The 16,016-nt window shown below is 41.3% G+C and overlaps 1 protein-coding gene across 2 annotated transcripts in view; it reads right to left on the bottom strand.

Moving 5' to 3' along the window:
* Positions 1 to 16,016, bottom strand: part of VIT (vitrin) — a 127,156-nt gene that overhangs the window by 83,030 nt on the left and 28,110 nt on the right. For both annotated transcript variants that reach the window (XM_033176049.1, XM_033176048.1), the window contains exon 3: positions 9,849 to 9,914. In XM_033176049.1, coding sequence (XP_033031940.1) covers positions 9,849 to 9,914 — 66 coding nt within the window. The remainder of the gene's footprint in view (positions 1 to 9,848; positions 9,915 to 16,016) is intronic.

A 16,016-nucleotide genomic window follows, 5' to 3' on the forward strand; every position in this document is an offset into this window, starting at 1 on the left:
ACTCATCTTTTCAGTGATCTCAGGCAAGCCACATTGCTTCTGGAAAACAAGTTTCCTTATCAACAAGCAATCATCGTAAGCTTGCCTCATGCCTGTTAATAAGGAAAAATTATTATTATTTTTTTTAATGAAGAAGAAGAATTATAACATAAAAAAGCACTTATGCATGAAAACTTTTAATATTGAACTTAATTTTATTGGACTGTGATATTCAACTAGAGTGAAATCCTGTTTTTAAGAGAATTATGCAAAAAGTCCTTAGTTTAATGAAATAAAAATATCATTAATCTGAAGATGAATGCATTGTTCTCCTTGATCCTGACATCTAGGTCATTTTAATTCTTCTTTTGTAGCAACTTCTTTCGCAAAGCATTCTTATCTATTTTTCTTAAACAGTCTTTGATCACATTGAATCTTTGCTCAAAAACCACACTAGGTTTTTGCTGCCATTAGGAAAAATTCCAAAATCCTTAAGGCCTTTCCACAGTTTCTTCCACGGAACGTCTGGGCTTGCCAATACTTGCAATAAAGTCTCTACTTTCTGAATGCATATTGTCTTGTACACTTAGCTTGAATCATTTCTCACATCTGAAACCATTTTTCCTTTCATCTGTTTGAATGTTACTATCTTTTAGGTCCTGGTTCCAGTTAACATCTTCATTCATCTATTAGAATATAAAATTCATGAGGGCAGGGACTTTTGTCTGTTTTGTTCACTGCTGTTCAACAGAATGTCTGCTGAATGAATAAATGGATGGATTGAGTGATTGGATGACAGAGGGTAACTGGCCTGTGGCAACACAGTTTTGGGGCAGCTGCAGAAATTTATGTCTTTAAAAATACATGTTTTAGTTTACAAAGGACCCTAATACAGGTTCTTTCACTTGGTCCTTACAAAACCCTAAAAGGCATTAGTCTTCATTTTTCAGAGAGGCAAGTTAATTTGTTCAATTAACAATTGAACAATTGTTCAGATATCAAGCGGCAGAACTAAGACCTGAACTCAGGGCTGTAAACCCAAAGCCTTGCCAGCTCCACCTGGTTGCCACTTGCATGACTGAAGGGAAGAAGTAAAACTGCAGCTTCTCTAGTCTAATCTTACAGGTTTTTCTGAACTTGAAGATTGCTAACAACCACTAGTGGGTGAATGCAGTATATATCTGAAAAGTAGGTTTGTTTGTGTGCATGTGTGTGTGTGTTCATGTAAATACATGCATGCATCTGTGCATTTACCCCAAATACCTGCAAAGTAATTCTTCTAGTGTAATTTTCCATTGTATTGTTTTCCCGTTATTTCTGAGAATTGCGAGGGTAGAGTCTACTCAATTGAAAATCTGTAACACAGACAGTCTCTGCCTTCTTTCTCATCCACATATCAGAAGAAGGGCTAGAAAGTTAATCTTCTTCCTTTTTCATGGTCTGAGAAAGGGCCCACATACCAATCTGTAGAGAACCCACCGGTGTTGGCACCAGGTGTTACTTACAAGTTGCTACACATAAAACTACCCAAGAAGCTGTGTGCATGCTATACCAAATCTTACAACCACGGAGCTGTATTTCTCTTCATCAGTGTCCAATGCACTAAGTAACTAAGTCCCAGAACAATGACCTCTTCATGCCCAAGGCAGTAGGTTCAGGAATCATCTACTCTTTCAAGGTTGATTGCAAAAATCTTTCCATGCCTTACAAGGTATTAAGATTAATTCAGTGGAGAGAACTATGTGAATTACATGTTGTACATTTCACCCCAAATTAAGTCTATTTCAACAGACTCCAATGTAAATGGAAATATTTCAGAATGTAGCTCTACTGCCTGTGGAGAATATCTTGTTTATCTCACTGATTGTTGTCTTCATCATGTAAATTTCCTGCTTAGAAAACTCCCAGGAGTCCCCGCCCTCTAGTGAATGACAAAGAAAAAAAGCTTCTCAGATTGGCATTTCCTGGTGGGTCCTAATCCACCTTCCAGATGCATTTCCATGACTCCCCAGCACTTAAACCCATCATGCCATTCACTGCCTCCTGACCTCATCCTCTACTTGCTTCCCATGGTATCTGGGCTTAGTCCACCTAGAAAGCCCTTTCCCAACCTCTGCCTGTAAAAATTCACTTATTTTTCAGGTCTTATCTTGAATGTTCTTTCATAAGACCAGCAGGAGTCCTATTGTAGACTCCATGTTTGTTATTCTCTTATAGAATTTACCACATTTTGCTTTATTTTGTAGTGGCTTTTGTTGTTATTGTTCATTTGTCCATACATCCAACAATTATCTAATGAATACTGATTGGATCTTCATGGTACTTTTGGTCTTGCTGGGAAGACAGACTGTATAAAAAAAGCTCTTAGAGTAATATGTGGTAAATAGAGACAGTCCCTGATTTACAATGATTTAACTTAAGATTTTTCAACTTTATGAAAGGTTTTTCAGGGTATTACATGCATTGGTGACCTACTATGGGCTTATCAAAGCACAACCCCATTGTAAGTCAAGGAGCATCGGTGCTTGATGGAGGAAGTGCAGTGCATACAGGAGGCATCTAACCTAGTTCTGAGTGTGTGTTGAGGATAGGGTTTGGGCCCAGCAGGGCTTTCCTTTGCATACAGGGCTTTCCTTTGCATATACAACATTGATGCTTTCTGAGATCACAGACTTTGCAGGATGGGCAGCCAGTAACACATTGCATGGAATCATCAATGGCTCCCATCTGCATAATGTAATCTCATCTAACACCACTTTGGACTAAGGCCATTGCTTCTGGGGCTCTTCCGCAGCTCCATTATGTGTGAAAAGCCATTGATGAGATTTTACAACTTAAAAGCTTTTCTCCCTCTAGCACAGACACTCTGCCAGGCAGGAATTGTTCTAGAGTCTGGTGGACATAATTTATGGGAAAATATATGATGTGTTTATTACAGTATGAACTGAAAGGCTCATAAGTTAAAGAGTAGGCCTTTTTTGAATGTGTAACCTACACATAAATGAAATTAATCCTTAAAATGTATAAGGTATTATGACTGCCTTAGGAGAAGTGTGTTATGAACACACCTAAGCCCTTTAATCTTTATTTGTAGCCTTAAACAATCAAGAAAAATGCAGCCACATTTTGGTAATTTGTTAGAAAGTGCTTGAGTAGGTTTATGCTGACTAAACCTACTACTGAGGTGCCTCTGGCTAAGGTTAGATCTATGACTCTAAGACTTATCAGGAAAATGAGAGCCTTGAAAATGTCCCCTCTAAAAATAAAGTGATAAAACTCTCATTACTGCAGTAAGGTAAACTTTACCTTGGATTAAACAGCCTGTTAATTTATTAAGTCATTAACTTACGTTTCTTCCCATTGCATTTTTTCCCTCTTACTATTCTAAGAAGGTAGACAGGCTCATGTTTTCCCACCTCTGGATCTCAAGATTGCAGGAGAGAGGGCAGTGGGTTGCAAAGACAACACTCTCTCCGAGCTTTGAAAAGTAGACTCCCCAAATTCCCCTTGTTTCACGGGATTGGGCTTGTTCAGCCCAAAGAATGATGGAGACACAATGATCTTCTATAACTGGGAAGGTGGGAGTGGCCAAATAGGTTCCAGTAAAGGAAACATCCCTTGCCCTAGCAGCTGCTTTGAGGAGCACCACCTCAGGGCAGCACCTGGTGTGATGCACCTTGGGGTGGACATTGAGGTACAGGGCTTCCCCACGTCTGCCAATATCCCATCATCCAGGAAGCAGTGGGGTTGCCCACCTTCCAGAGATAACATGGACTTGGATGCTGAGTAGCTGACCACCCCGAATCTTCTAGACTGCACAAGCCCTCTCTGCTGGAGCAGAAAGGGAAGAAGCCCTTGTAATTAAGGAATTTGAATTCCACTCCCAACCCCAGCAACTGGCAGTTTGGAGTCAGACTTAATTTGATTTTGAAAATAATGTGATAAGCCAAATATGGTGGGATAAAATTATATCCAATACAACTGAGCACATAAAAGCAAAATATTAGCTTAGAATGAATGGGCCTATGGGTTTGTGGAGTAGAGCTGTGAGAATCCATCCAATTGCTTTTTATATCTTTGTTTTTCTTCTTTGTAAGACCCCCATGCCAGATTATTTTCTTTTTTCTTTCTTTTCTTTCTTTCTTTTTTTTTTTTGAGACAGAGTCTTGCTCTGTCACCCAGGCTGGAGAGCAGTGGTGCGGTCTTGGCTCACCACAACCTCCGCCTCCTGGATTCAAGCAATCTGCCTCAGCCTCCCAAGTAGCTGGGATTACAGGTGCCTGCCACCACACCCGGCTAATTTTTGTATTTTCAGTAGAGATGGGGTTTCACCATGTTGGCCAGGATGGTCTGGACCTCATGACCTCAGGCAATCCGCCCGCCTTGGCCTCCCAAAGTGCTGGGATTACAGGTGTGAGCCACTGCACCTGACCTGCCAGGTTATTTTCAACACGCTCTTAAATATTACCTTCTTGGTCCAAAGGGCCCCCCACCAGTGATGCTAAGTAACATCCATGTGAGGCACTGGAGGCCATGGACAGACGAAAGAAATGCAAAGAAGGAAAAAGGGGCGAGAAGACAAAGAAGTCAAAAAGAAGGGAAAGTAGAGAGGAGAGAAAGAGATAACCACCAAAATCAGTGGGAACCTTGTAAGTAGGCAGAATAAATGTACTGGAATGGCAGGCGTTTTTAAGCCAAGCCCAAGGAAGACAGTTATGCTCTTCTCTTTCTCCCATTTTTCCCATACGTTTTCTACTTTACTTTCTACTTAGTCAGCCTTTGATTATGCAACACCCTCATCCGTTCCCAGGCAACAGACACCTCATTCTTTAGTCCCACCCAGCTCAAGAGGAGGCCACTGGGGAAACATTAGGGGTTGAACCTCACCCAGACCTGGGTTTCAAATGTGGCCCTGCCAACTAGTGTCACTGTGCCTCAGGTACTAGATCCTCAAGAGTCTAGGAGAGTGCCCCCTGTCTAGGAGGGGTCAGGAAATTAATCACTGACCAACACTACCAAATTACCTTCTCCTTGTTATTTGACTTAAGACTTCCGGGTTGTGAAGACTGTGAGTCTTGAAAAAACACTGGTGAAAATTGAGGGCTCCTAAAAGAGAGGTTAGGGGCCATTAAAGGGAACCTACCTAAATGATTTCTCATTCATATCTGCAAGAAGCCCTTGTCTTGGTTCTCTCTCTAGTCCACTGGTTATCACATTTTACAAGGCCTCAGAATCACCTGGAGAGCTGGTTAAAGCACAAATTGCTGGGCCCACCCTTGTAGTTTTTGACTCAGGATGTCTGGGCCGGGTGAGACAAAAGGTCCCGGATGATGCTGATGCTGTCGGTCCAGGAGTCACACATTGAGAACCACTGACCTAGTCCTATCTCACATTAAAGCTAAAGTGATTTGTTTAAAGCCCTGCTTTTATCATTTCACTTTCTGTTTAAAACTCTTCAATAGCATCCTGTAAGATATATTTTGAGGTGTCGACGCTAACGGTTAGATGATCAAGCTTTTTTTGTTTAGTGAAGAGGAGGGAAGCCATTGCCTCCCGACCACCCTGTCCTCTTAGGATGTTTTCTTAAAGACATAAGACATAAGAAGCCAGCCTTTTGATTTTACAATGCGAGGGCTCTGGCCTTCTGTAAGGATCTGTAAGCCCTTACCTCCAGAATGGCAAGAGAAATTGTAATTGTCATCTTCCAACTTACTATATAAAGTTGTGTGAAATTCTGTCCAGACTTTGTACACACTTTCATACTATCTGCATATGCATGTAAATCTGTAATGCTTACCCACAAGTTGTGTTCTCTCTCTTCTCTCTTCATATCTTCAAATAGTGCTACAAAGGTGTTGTTGTTCATGTTGGCAGGGTTGCTTCATTTCCCTAACACAACCTTCCTTAACACTTTACTATTCACTGAGGACCATGCTCCTTTTATAGGGGTGGACCCCTGCCAGCCTTGCCGATGCAATTAGATTCTCTCTCCCAGGAATTTGGGATCAGGACTGAGAGACATGATCTGGAGAGAGAGAGAGAGAGCGAGAGAGAGAAAGAGAGAGATGCACAGAGAGAAGCAGGGGTGCCCGTTCCTGAGGCCTTTCCATCTGCAGTCCAACCCGAGGGAGTTACAGCTGCATTTCCCGCCTTGGGTTCTATGAGCTACCCTACGTCCTGCCCAAATCCCCCTTTTTGCTTAAGCAGATTGGCCTTGGAGTTCTGCTAATTGCAACCAAAATAACCCACATGAAGATACTCCCCACTGCCCTCTCGATGAAGTCCAGATCCCCTGAACATGGCAGTAAAGCTCTTCACCATCTGGTGTCTGTTTGCTTTCCATCTTTTTCCTCAACACATTCACCTTCTACTCTCTATTTCTGTATGTTGAACTACTTTTTAGCTTTTTCTACTCTTCAGGACTTGGGCACGATTTGTTCTTTCTGCTTATTGCACTCTTTTCTCCTCGTCTTTGCCTGGCCAATCCCTATTTGGCCTTTAGAATCAGTGTGTGTCATTTTCTCCAGGAAGCCCTCCCAGATACACAAATTATTTTCCTAACTCTCTGACTACCTTTAGCTCCTCTTGTCCTAGCACGTATATGGACATTATCATTGCCTGTTGACTTGTCTTTCTTCCACCTTAGATTGTGAGTTCTGTGAGGGCATAGATTGATTCTGGATTGCTTTTGTTTCTGGGTGTCTAACACAGTGCCTGGTACTTGGCCAACACCCAATAAATACTTATCAAATGAATGAATAATGTGCCTTCCTTGCCATCAGTCACCTCCCCCAGCAGCAGACTGACAATGTTGAATAGAAAAAAGAAAGAAAGAAAGAAAGAAAAAGACTTTGGCCTCAAGCTATAGACTATGATTTGGAAATACTCTGGAGATCAAGAATCAGATATCTCCGTGGTTTGGGAATATCCAATTACCTTCATTGTATCTCTTTTTCCCTATTTAATAATTGTGCCAGAGTTTCTAATTAGAGAAAAGACCTCATGCATTTATTGATTCCAATGTGCTGCATCACTAGGGAGATTTTGAGAATAAGGCTGGAATTTAGCATATCAGAAATTCAATCCATTTGAGATCTCTCAAAGAGGTTTGCCCTTGGGTCATTTAGCACAGACTTTCATAGTCACTGCAAACTGTTGTCATGGTAATCATGGAACCTTTCATGATTTTTGTATATGAGTTAATGAAGACACTGGAAACAGCCCAAAGGACTTCATATTTGGGCGTGCATTTGTCTCCATATTAACCTAATCATTGTTTTGAACACACATCTGCCCCAGGGCCGGTCCTCTTGGCTCTTGGTCCTGACAGAAATAAATAAACAACTGATTCCTTTTTAGTATTTCAGACTAGGAGGCTGTGGATGGTTTGCCCTTTTGGTCTCATTTCAACAGGAAATCTCACATGGAAGGTTTAAAAGAGCAGAAGCAAAAAGAGGCTGTGTGAAGCAAATCTTTCTTTTATTTCAAATGATTAATGTGGCTGATTTCAAGGTACCTAAATTTAATGCCTATAAAGAAGGTTTCAGTTGTGGAGAGCACAGAACATTGACTGTATATAAAGCCTTTTTTAATGGTTCTTTATAAACACACTTTAACTTAAGCTTCCATCAGGCCTACAAATTTGGAAAAGATATCCCAGTGTGCTTACAATATTTGAGTGTGAGTTTTCCATCTGTGTCTTCTGTGAGTTATTTCCCAATATCCATTCTTCTCTTTTTTCTTAGTAATAATACCCCTTATTACTTTTAGCAAGGGACATGGATGTTTAAAATCAAGACATGGCTGGGCGTGGTGGCTCACGCCTGTAATCACAGCACTTTGGGAGGCCAAGGCAGGTGGATCACGAGGTCAAGAGATCGAGACCATCCTAGCCAACACAGTGAAACCCCGTCTCTACTAAAAATACAAAAAATTAGCCGGGCGTGGTGGCGGGTGCCTATGGTCCCAGCTACTCGGGAGGCTGAGGCGGGAGAATGGTGTGAACCCAGGAGGCGGAGGTTGCAGTGAGCCAAGATCGCACTACTGCACTCCAGCCTTGTGACACAGTGAGACTCCATCTCAAAAAAAAAAAAAAAAAAAAAAAAAATCAAGACATTTCCCACTCTACCTTACTGCTGGCCAATAGTACTTAAGAGAGGGGTTATATTGAACTTTCTGGATGCAGCTTTAAAGGGAGCTATTGAGAGTGGTAGGAGGCAGCCAAACGCCTAGGCAGATAGGGGTGGGTCCCTGGTGAAACCCCACCTCCAAGCCAAAGACAGTTCAAAGCCTGAAAGCCAAGCTACAAATTAAATCCTCAGACTGGATTGAGAACCTGTCTTCCTGTTTGGTGTGCTTTCCTCTGATGGATCCCCACCCTTCACGTGTTTTACATATACCTACCCTTTTCCTAATTGGTTTTCTACACTGTCATGCCCACCTTTGAGTGGTGTCTTTGCTGTAACCTTTTTCGCATACTCACAAACCAATTAGCACATACTCCCCATTCTGAATCCGTAAAAGTCCCCAGACGCAGCCACATTAGGGACTTTCATGCCTTTAGGTAGGAGAACCACCCCTCACGGGACCCCCTCTCTGCTGAGAGCTGTTCCTTCACTCAGTAAAATTCTCAGCCCTCCTCACCCTTCAATGTCAAGCTTATTCTCATTCTTCTTGGGCATGGTACAAGCACTTGGGAACTGCTGAACATGAGTTTAAGCTGTAACACAGGTGTGCTAGGGCATGCCAGCATGGCCAAGCAAGGCCCAGGTGAAGCATCACTGGCTGGGGGTCCCTGGCTTGCAAAATGACTGAGAAGAAAAATCCTGCATCACTACTATGTGCCTTTCTTCATCCCTTCCTACTGACTGGAATGTGGACCTGATGGATGGAGCTGGGGCAGCGATTTTGGCCAATGAATTGGGAGCCACATTGAAAATGGCAGAATTAGAAGCCAGAAGTCTGGGTCCCTGGAGACTGTGGAACTTCTATAAAAGCCAAGACCATGAGAGAGAAAGAAACAGCAGTCTTAAGTAAGCATCTATTATTCCAGATTTTCTTTTTTTTTTTTTTTTTTTTTGACACAGTCTCACTCTGGCCCAGGCTGGAGTTCAGTGGTATGATCTGGGCTCACTGCAACCTCCATCTCCCAGGTTCAAGTGATTCTTATGCCTCAGCCTCCCTAATAGCTGGGATTACAGGCATGCACCATCAGGCCTGGCTAATTTTTGAATTTTTAATAGAGACACCATGTTGTTCAGGCTGGTCTCGAACTCCTGACTTCAAGTGATCTTTCTGTCTCAGCCTTTCAAAGTGCTGAGATTACAGGCGTGAGCCACCACCCTTGCCCTTATTCCAGATTTTTTGTCATCTAATCTTAACTGATACACCACTCAAAAGTGAAATTTATTTTTTCTCCTTCCATTGATTGGGTGTTAAACTGCATGGGTTTTTTTGCGAGATTTGCCTTCTGATCCCAGGGTCTGTTGGAAAGTGGGCAGGTTTGCTAGACCTTTGCATTAGCCAAAATAAGTTCTCTGGTACGGGGAACTGAGACAACATTTCAATGTCAGGGCTAAGCTTATTCCACTTAGCCATAGAGACATATTGTTGCCTGGTCTCTGTATGTGTATTTTGAGTTTTTCTAGTGCAACGGAACTACATATCCTTTACCCGAAAGTCAGGGCTCCTATCTCAAACACTTTTTGGAATGTGGTAGGGGATAAGACTTATCACTAATTAGTCTGAGTAGAAATTAATTGAGATAGAGACAAAAACCAAACCAAAACAAAAATTATCTAAAGCAAGTATAATAACCCTCCATGGGAGAAACAAGCCTTATGCCAGCAAGGAATTGTGATTTTACTTACTGAACTTGGGCCTTTTAATCTTCTTTGAAGTTTCTTTGTTTGAATGTACTCCAGTCACCAGCAAAACTACATAAAGAAAAATTTTAAAATTTTAATCAATATTATTTTACCTAAATACTTTCTCTTTTGACTCATATTTGCTTTGATCATCCACAAAGTATTCTCACTGGCAGAACAAATTTTCCCTCTTACAGTCATGCATCACTTAACGATGGGGCTGTGCTCTGAGAAATGTGTCAATAGGCGATTTCATCATTGTGCCAATATTGTAGAGTGTACTTACACAAACCTAGATGGTCTATTACACACCTAGGCTGAATGGTATGGTCTATTGCCTCTTAGGTCAAAAACCTGTACAGCATGTTACTGTACCGAATACTGTAAACAATTGTTAACAACTGATAAGTGTTTATGTATCGAAATATATCTAAACATAAAAAAAGTACAGTAAAAATACAGTATAAAAGATAAAAAGTGGTACATCTGTAAGGGCACTTAGCATGAATGGAGCTTGCAGGACTGGAAGTTGCTCTGGGTGAGTCAGTGAGTGAGGGGTGAGTGAGTGTGAAGGCCTAGGATATTATTGTACAAAACCGTAGATTTTATAACCACTGTTTATGTCTACACTAAATTTATAAAAAATATTTTTTCTTTAATATAATATTAATCTTAGCTTACTATATCTTTTTCACCTTATAAACTTGTTGATTTTTTAACTTTTTGACTCTTTTGTAATAACGCTTAGCTTAAAACACACACATTTCACAGCTGTACAAAAATATTATCTTTCCTTATATCCTTATTCCACAAGCTTTTTTGTATTTTTGAGATTTAAAAATTTTTTACTTTTAAAATGTTTTGGTTAAAAGTTATGATAACTTTTTTTTAAGTGAGTAAAAGGAGTATACTCTAAAATAATGATAAAAATATAAGATATAAAATACAGGCCAGGCGTGGTGGCTCACGCCTGTAATCCCAGCACTTTGGGAGGCAGGGATGGGTGGATCACCTGAGGTCAGGAGTTTGAGACAAGTGTGGCCAACATGGTGAAACCCTGCCTCTACTAAAAATAGAAAAATATTAGCTGGGAGTGGTGGCACACGCCTGTAATTCCAGCTACTTGGGAGGCTGAGGCAGGAGAATCGCTTGAACCCAGGAGGCGGGGATGGCAATGAGCCGAGATCACGTCACTATACCCCAGCCTGGGCGACAGAGTGAGACTCTGTCTCAAAAAAAAGAAAACACATAAGCCAGCAAGGTAGTTGTTACTTGTTATCTATCAAGTAGTCATTATCAAGTATTATGTACTGTACATAACAGTATGTGCTATACTCTTACATGGCTGCTGGCAGCTCAGTAGGTTTGTTTACACAAGCATCACCACACACATGTGAGTAATGTGTTGTACTACATCAATGGCTACAATGTCACTAGGCAATAGGAATTTTTCATTTCCATTATAATCTTATAGGAGGCCATTGACTGAGACATTGAAGTGCATGACTGTATTAAGTGCATGAAGCACATGACTGTATTAAGATTGGAGAAATGAGATGTCTACTTTGTATACTTTTCTCAGCCTCAGCTGAAAGGTCCCTTTAAAAACACCTCTTGGATACTTGTCCTTTGTTTTGCTGTGTTTAAATTTGACCACACTAACCTGACAAAGCCCCCATTTTCCAGAGGAAGGAATGTGGGTCTGGAGAAGTCCACTAATTTGTCTTGTCCCATGAATTAATGGTGGAGGTGGGATGAGCACCCCGGCCCTTCCTGTGCTCTGTCCTCCCTTCCACAGCAGGTTTCCAGATGGCCAGTTTCCAAATAGCCGGAGAACTGCATGTGCATGTGAGTGCATCTATGTGTGTGCACACTATGTGTGTGTGCAGCTATGTGTGTGTGCATATGAGTGTGCTTGAGGGAAGGCTGAATGCAGGGAACATACAAAGAGCCTCAGAAGAGAGGCTGTCTGGGAAAGAAAGGCAAGGAGAAAGGGGCTAGGGAGAAGAAGGAGACTCATCACAATGTCTGAGAAGTGACCTGAGTATTCCCTCGTAGCCCCCTGGCAGCCCTGGTTCTGTGTCCCATCGAGGCAACTGCAGAGAGTTGAGCTTCCTCCTTAGAAACAGGAGCAGAACCTCCGATAGCATTTGGACACCACGCTCCTTAAAGTGTATCAATAGGTGAAGAAGGGAGAATTCTGTATCCTTTCTAATTTAAAGTCTGGTTCCTTTTCAAGCACGTAAGATGAAATAGAGCATTCTCAGACCTTGTGATGAGTCTCTCCTTCTTCTCCCCACGCTCTTCTCCTTGCCTTTCTTTCCCAGACAGCCTCTCTTCTGAGGGTTTTTTTTTTTTTTTTGAGACAGAGTCTCACTCTGTCACCCAGGCTGGAGTGCAGTAGTGTGATTTCGGCTCACTGCAACCTCCACCTCCCGGATTCAAGCGGTTCTCCTGCCTTAACCTCCTGAGTAGCTGGGATTACAGGTGTGCTGCACCACGTCTGGCTAATTTTTGTATTTTTAGTAGAGATGGGGTTTCACCATGTTGGCCAGGCTAGTCTCAGACTCCTGACCTCAGGTGATCCACCTGCCTCGGCCTCCCAAAGTATTGGTATTACAGGCGTGAGACACTGCACCCAGCCTGAGGCTTTTTATATATTGTCTCCATTCATTAAAAAGTGAATGTTGGCTGTTTTTATTATTTAAAAAGATACATGTTCTTTGTAGAAAGATGTAAACAACACAAATGTGGATGAATATAACAGTATAATATTTTCCAGTCTTTTTCTATATGTATACAGGTATTCATATGAATACATTTAAACAAACATTTGATCATACTCATGTTGTTTACAATGTTTGATAACTTATTTCTACTTAATGATATATATCAACATTTTTTCTTGTCATTAAATGTTCTTTCTACAGTAATTTTAATTCCCTGCAAAGTATTGCGCTATATGGATGTATCATAACCAAACTTTGATTTAATAGAAATAGCATAATCTTTGCATAGATCCATTATTTCCTTAAAATACATTTCCAAATAGAATTTGTTTGAAATGTATGCTCACTTAAAATTTTGATACGTATTGTGAAAATTTCTGATAGCATTTTTTTTTTTTTTTTTTTTGAGACAGTCTCGCTCTGGCTGGCTAATTTTTGTATATTTAGCAGAGATGGGGTTTCACCATGTTGGCCAGGCTGGTCTTGAACTCCTGACCTCAGGTGATCCTCCCGTGTCGTCCTCCCAAAGTGCGGGGATTACAGGCATGAGCCACTGCGCCCGGCGGGTGTGTTTGTTTTTAACTGAACACAGATCCTCAAGTTAGGTCTAAATGGACTTAGGAGTTCTTGGATTGGCAACTATTTTTGAAGAAAAAAGTGGCAATGCCACCAAGTGTTAAAAAAAGCTCTTTATTTATCTTATGATTATCCAGCTACTATGGTCTCAGTGTTTGTTTACCTGCCCCCCAACACCCTCCCAAGTAGAATTCCTAACATTGACATCCTAACCCCCAGTGTGATGATATTAGAAAGTGGAGCCTTTGGGACGTCACAGCTCTTGACAGTGAACCCTCATGAAGGGATAAGTGCCCTTATAAAAGGTACCCCAGAGAGCTAATTTGCCCCTTCTGTCATGTGAGAACACACTAAAAAGATGGCTCTCTAGGAACCAGGAAGCAGACCCTGACCAGACCCTGAATCCATCAGCACCCTGATCTTGGACTTCCCAGCCTCCACAACGGTGAGAAATAAACTTCTGTTTTTCTAAGCCACTCAGTCTGTAGCAGTTTTTTATAGCAGTCTGCATGAACTAAGACACTAGCTAACCTGTGCCAATGATGTGGCCATTGAGTTCTCTCCAATTTTGACTGTTAGCACTAGTTGAGGCCTGAGTAATTGACATACCATGTCCTAGGAGAACAGAAACATGAAAGAGAACTGAGTGAGAACCAGAAGTCTAGCCAGGCAGAATGAAGGCAGACATTTTTTAGGTATATTTACTTCTGGGGTTTGAGTGGGTATGAGTGTCCTGGAGGTCTAATTTTTATAGTAGCTTCTTGTCAATTAACTCTGTGCAAAGACTATATTTTCACTTAATGCTCAAAAATAAATATCTATAATCCTATAATATTTTTAAAAATGAGTACTAAATACATACATAGAAAAAAAAATTGAGCAAGGGGAGGGAGTAAGTGAAATAATAAATTTGGGTATCAATTTTTGTGGAAAACCAAAAACTGTTCTTGGCCTCTGTGCCTGAGGCAAGTGGTTTATAAGTCCTGGTATCATTAGGACTATAAATATTTTAGTAAGACCACCCCATCATTTGCTTTTGGTTGCCCAAGACCTTTTAGGCTGAAAACATGCATAGCTGGGTTCAGTTGAACAGCAGTAATTAATAAAGTCATTATCTTTGATGGCACACACAGGCCCTCCCCTCAGCTTCTGTGCTTATAATGAAAGCTCCTCAGAAACCACTCCTCCAGGGGGTGGCTGGTCAGTAGGGCCTGCAAATGTGCTTGTGCCCTGGAGCAAGTCTTCACTCCTCCTCAGCAATCCCCCTCTTGCTACATTGGAAATGGTAAATTGCATGTTGAAGTGGGGAAGAGAAAAATCAATCTTGTGTTCATTTTCCTAGGACGCCTAGCAGAGCACCAGGATGGATGCCTGATGCCCACTTCAAAGTGCAAAGCCGCAGACAGGTCTGATAGCCAGCCCCTGTGTGACAGTGGTTAATTATCTGGCAATGGAGGCTATGCGTGTCAAGAAAACTTGAAGAGAGTTAAGTCTGGAACCCCAAATTCCAAGGCAATCATACAGCAATGCTTCTCAGCAATGCTTCTCAGTCCTTAAAAATCCAGTGTTCTTTGGCCAACATGGTGAAACCCCGTCTCTACTAAAAATACAAAAATTAACCTGGCATGGTGGCTGGCACCTGTAATCCCAGCTACTCGGGAGGCTGAGGCAGGAGAATCACTTGAAACCAGAAGGCGGAGGTTGCAATGAGCTGAGATCGCGCCACTGCACTCCAGCCTGGGCAACAAGAGTGAAACTCCATCTCAAAAAAACAAACAACAACAACAAAAATCTGATGTTTCAGTTTTGAATAACATAAACAATTCTCTTCTTCTTCTCTTCTCTTCTCCTCTCCTCTCCTCTCCTCTCCTCTCCTCTCCTCTCCTCCACTCTCCTCCACTCCCCTCCCCTCCTCTCCCCTCCCCTCCCCTCCCCTCCCCTTTCCTCTCCTTTCCTTTCTTTTCCTGTCTTGCCAAGGCTAGAATGCAGTGGTGTGATCACAGCCTACTGCTACCTTGAACTCCTGGGCTCAAGCGATCCTCCTGCCTCAACCTCCCAAATAGTTGGGCTTACAGACATGTGTGCCACCATGTCCGGCTACTTTTTTATTTTTTGTAGAGACAGTGCCTCGCTATGTTGCCCAGGCTGTCTTTTCTTTCTTTAGTAGTGCTTGAAATGTTCAAGCATATTAAATACTAAAATTACTTTTTCAGAAAAAAAATTTCTCCCACTTCACTCTCTCCCTCTCTGATGTGACAATCAGGACAGTTCAAATACTGATTTTTAAAATTTGTTGTATAATGCATAGAGAAAATATAAATGAATAAGCTTGAAACTATGCTTAATCTTCTTCATGTTAAACATGCAAGCTAAAGCAAAATGAGGGGATGTTTTCCCATATCGTGCTAGTAAATATGGAACATAAAATTATATTTAATCCTGGCAGGGATTTGAGATTAGGGCTTCCCTGAACACTGTTGGTGAAGTATAAGCAAGCGGGACCATTCTGGAAAGCAATTTCAAGAGCCTTAAAAACTTTTATATTCTTTGGCCTAGAAAATAAACTTCTAGGAATATATCCCAAGTTATAATCAGAGGTATAGACAAAGATTTATGTAAAAAAATGCTCATTGTAGCATTATTTCTAATGGATCTGGAAATAATAAAATGTTGAAAACGTGCCAATAATGAGAAATCCTAGGCATTTATTACAAATGGTGTGTAGTAGAATATTAAATTACCTGTGACATGTTCAGCTCTAACCTTAAGAATGACTCCGACAAGTTTAAAATATATGCAGATAAATAACTGGAACAAATATACTAAAATGTTAATAATGGAGGAATTATTATTTCCGTTTTATGTT

This window comes from Trachypithecus francoisi, unplaced genomic scaffold (assembly GCF_009764315.1).
Source record: "Trachypithecus francoisi isolate TF-2019V2 unplaced genomic scaffold, Tfra_2.0 Lachesis_group17, whole genome shotgun sequence".
Lineage (NCBI taxonomy): Eukaryota > Metazoa > Chordata > Mammalia > Primates > Cercopithecidae > Trachypithecus > Trachypithecus francoisi.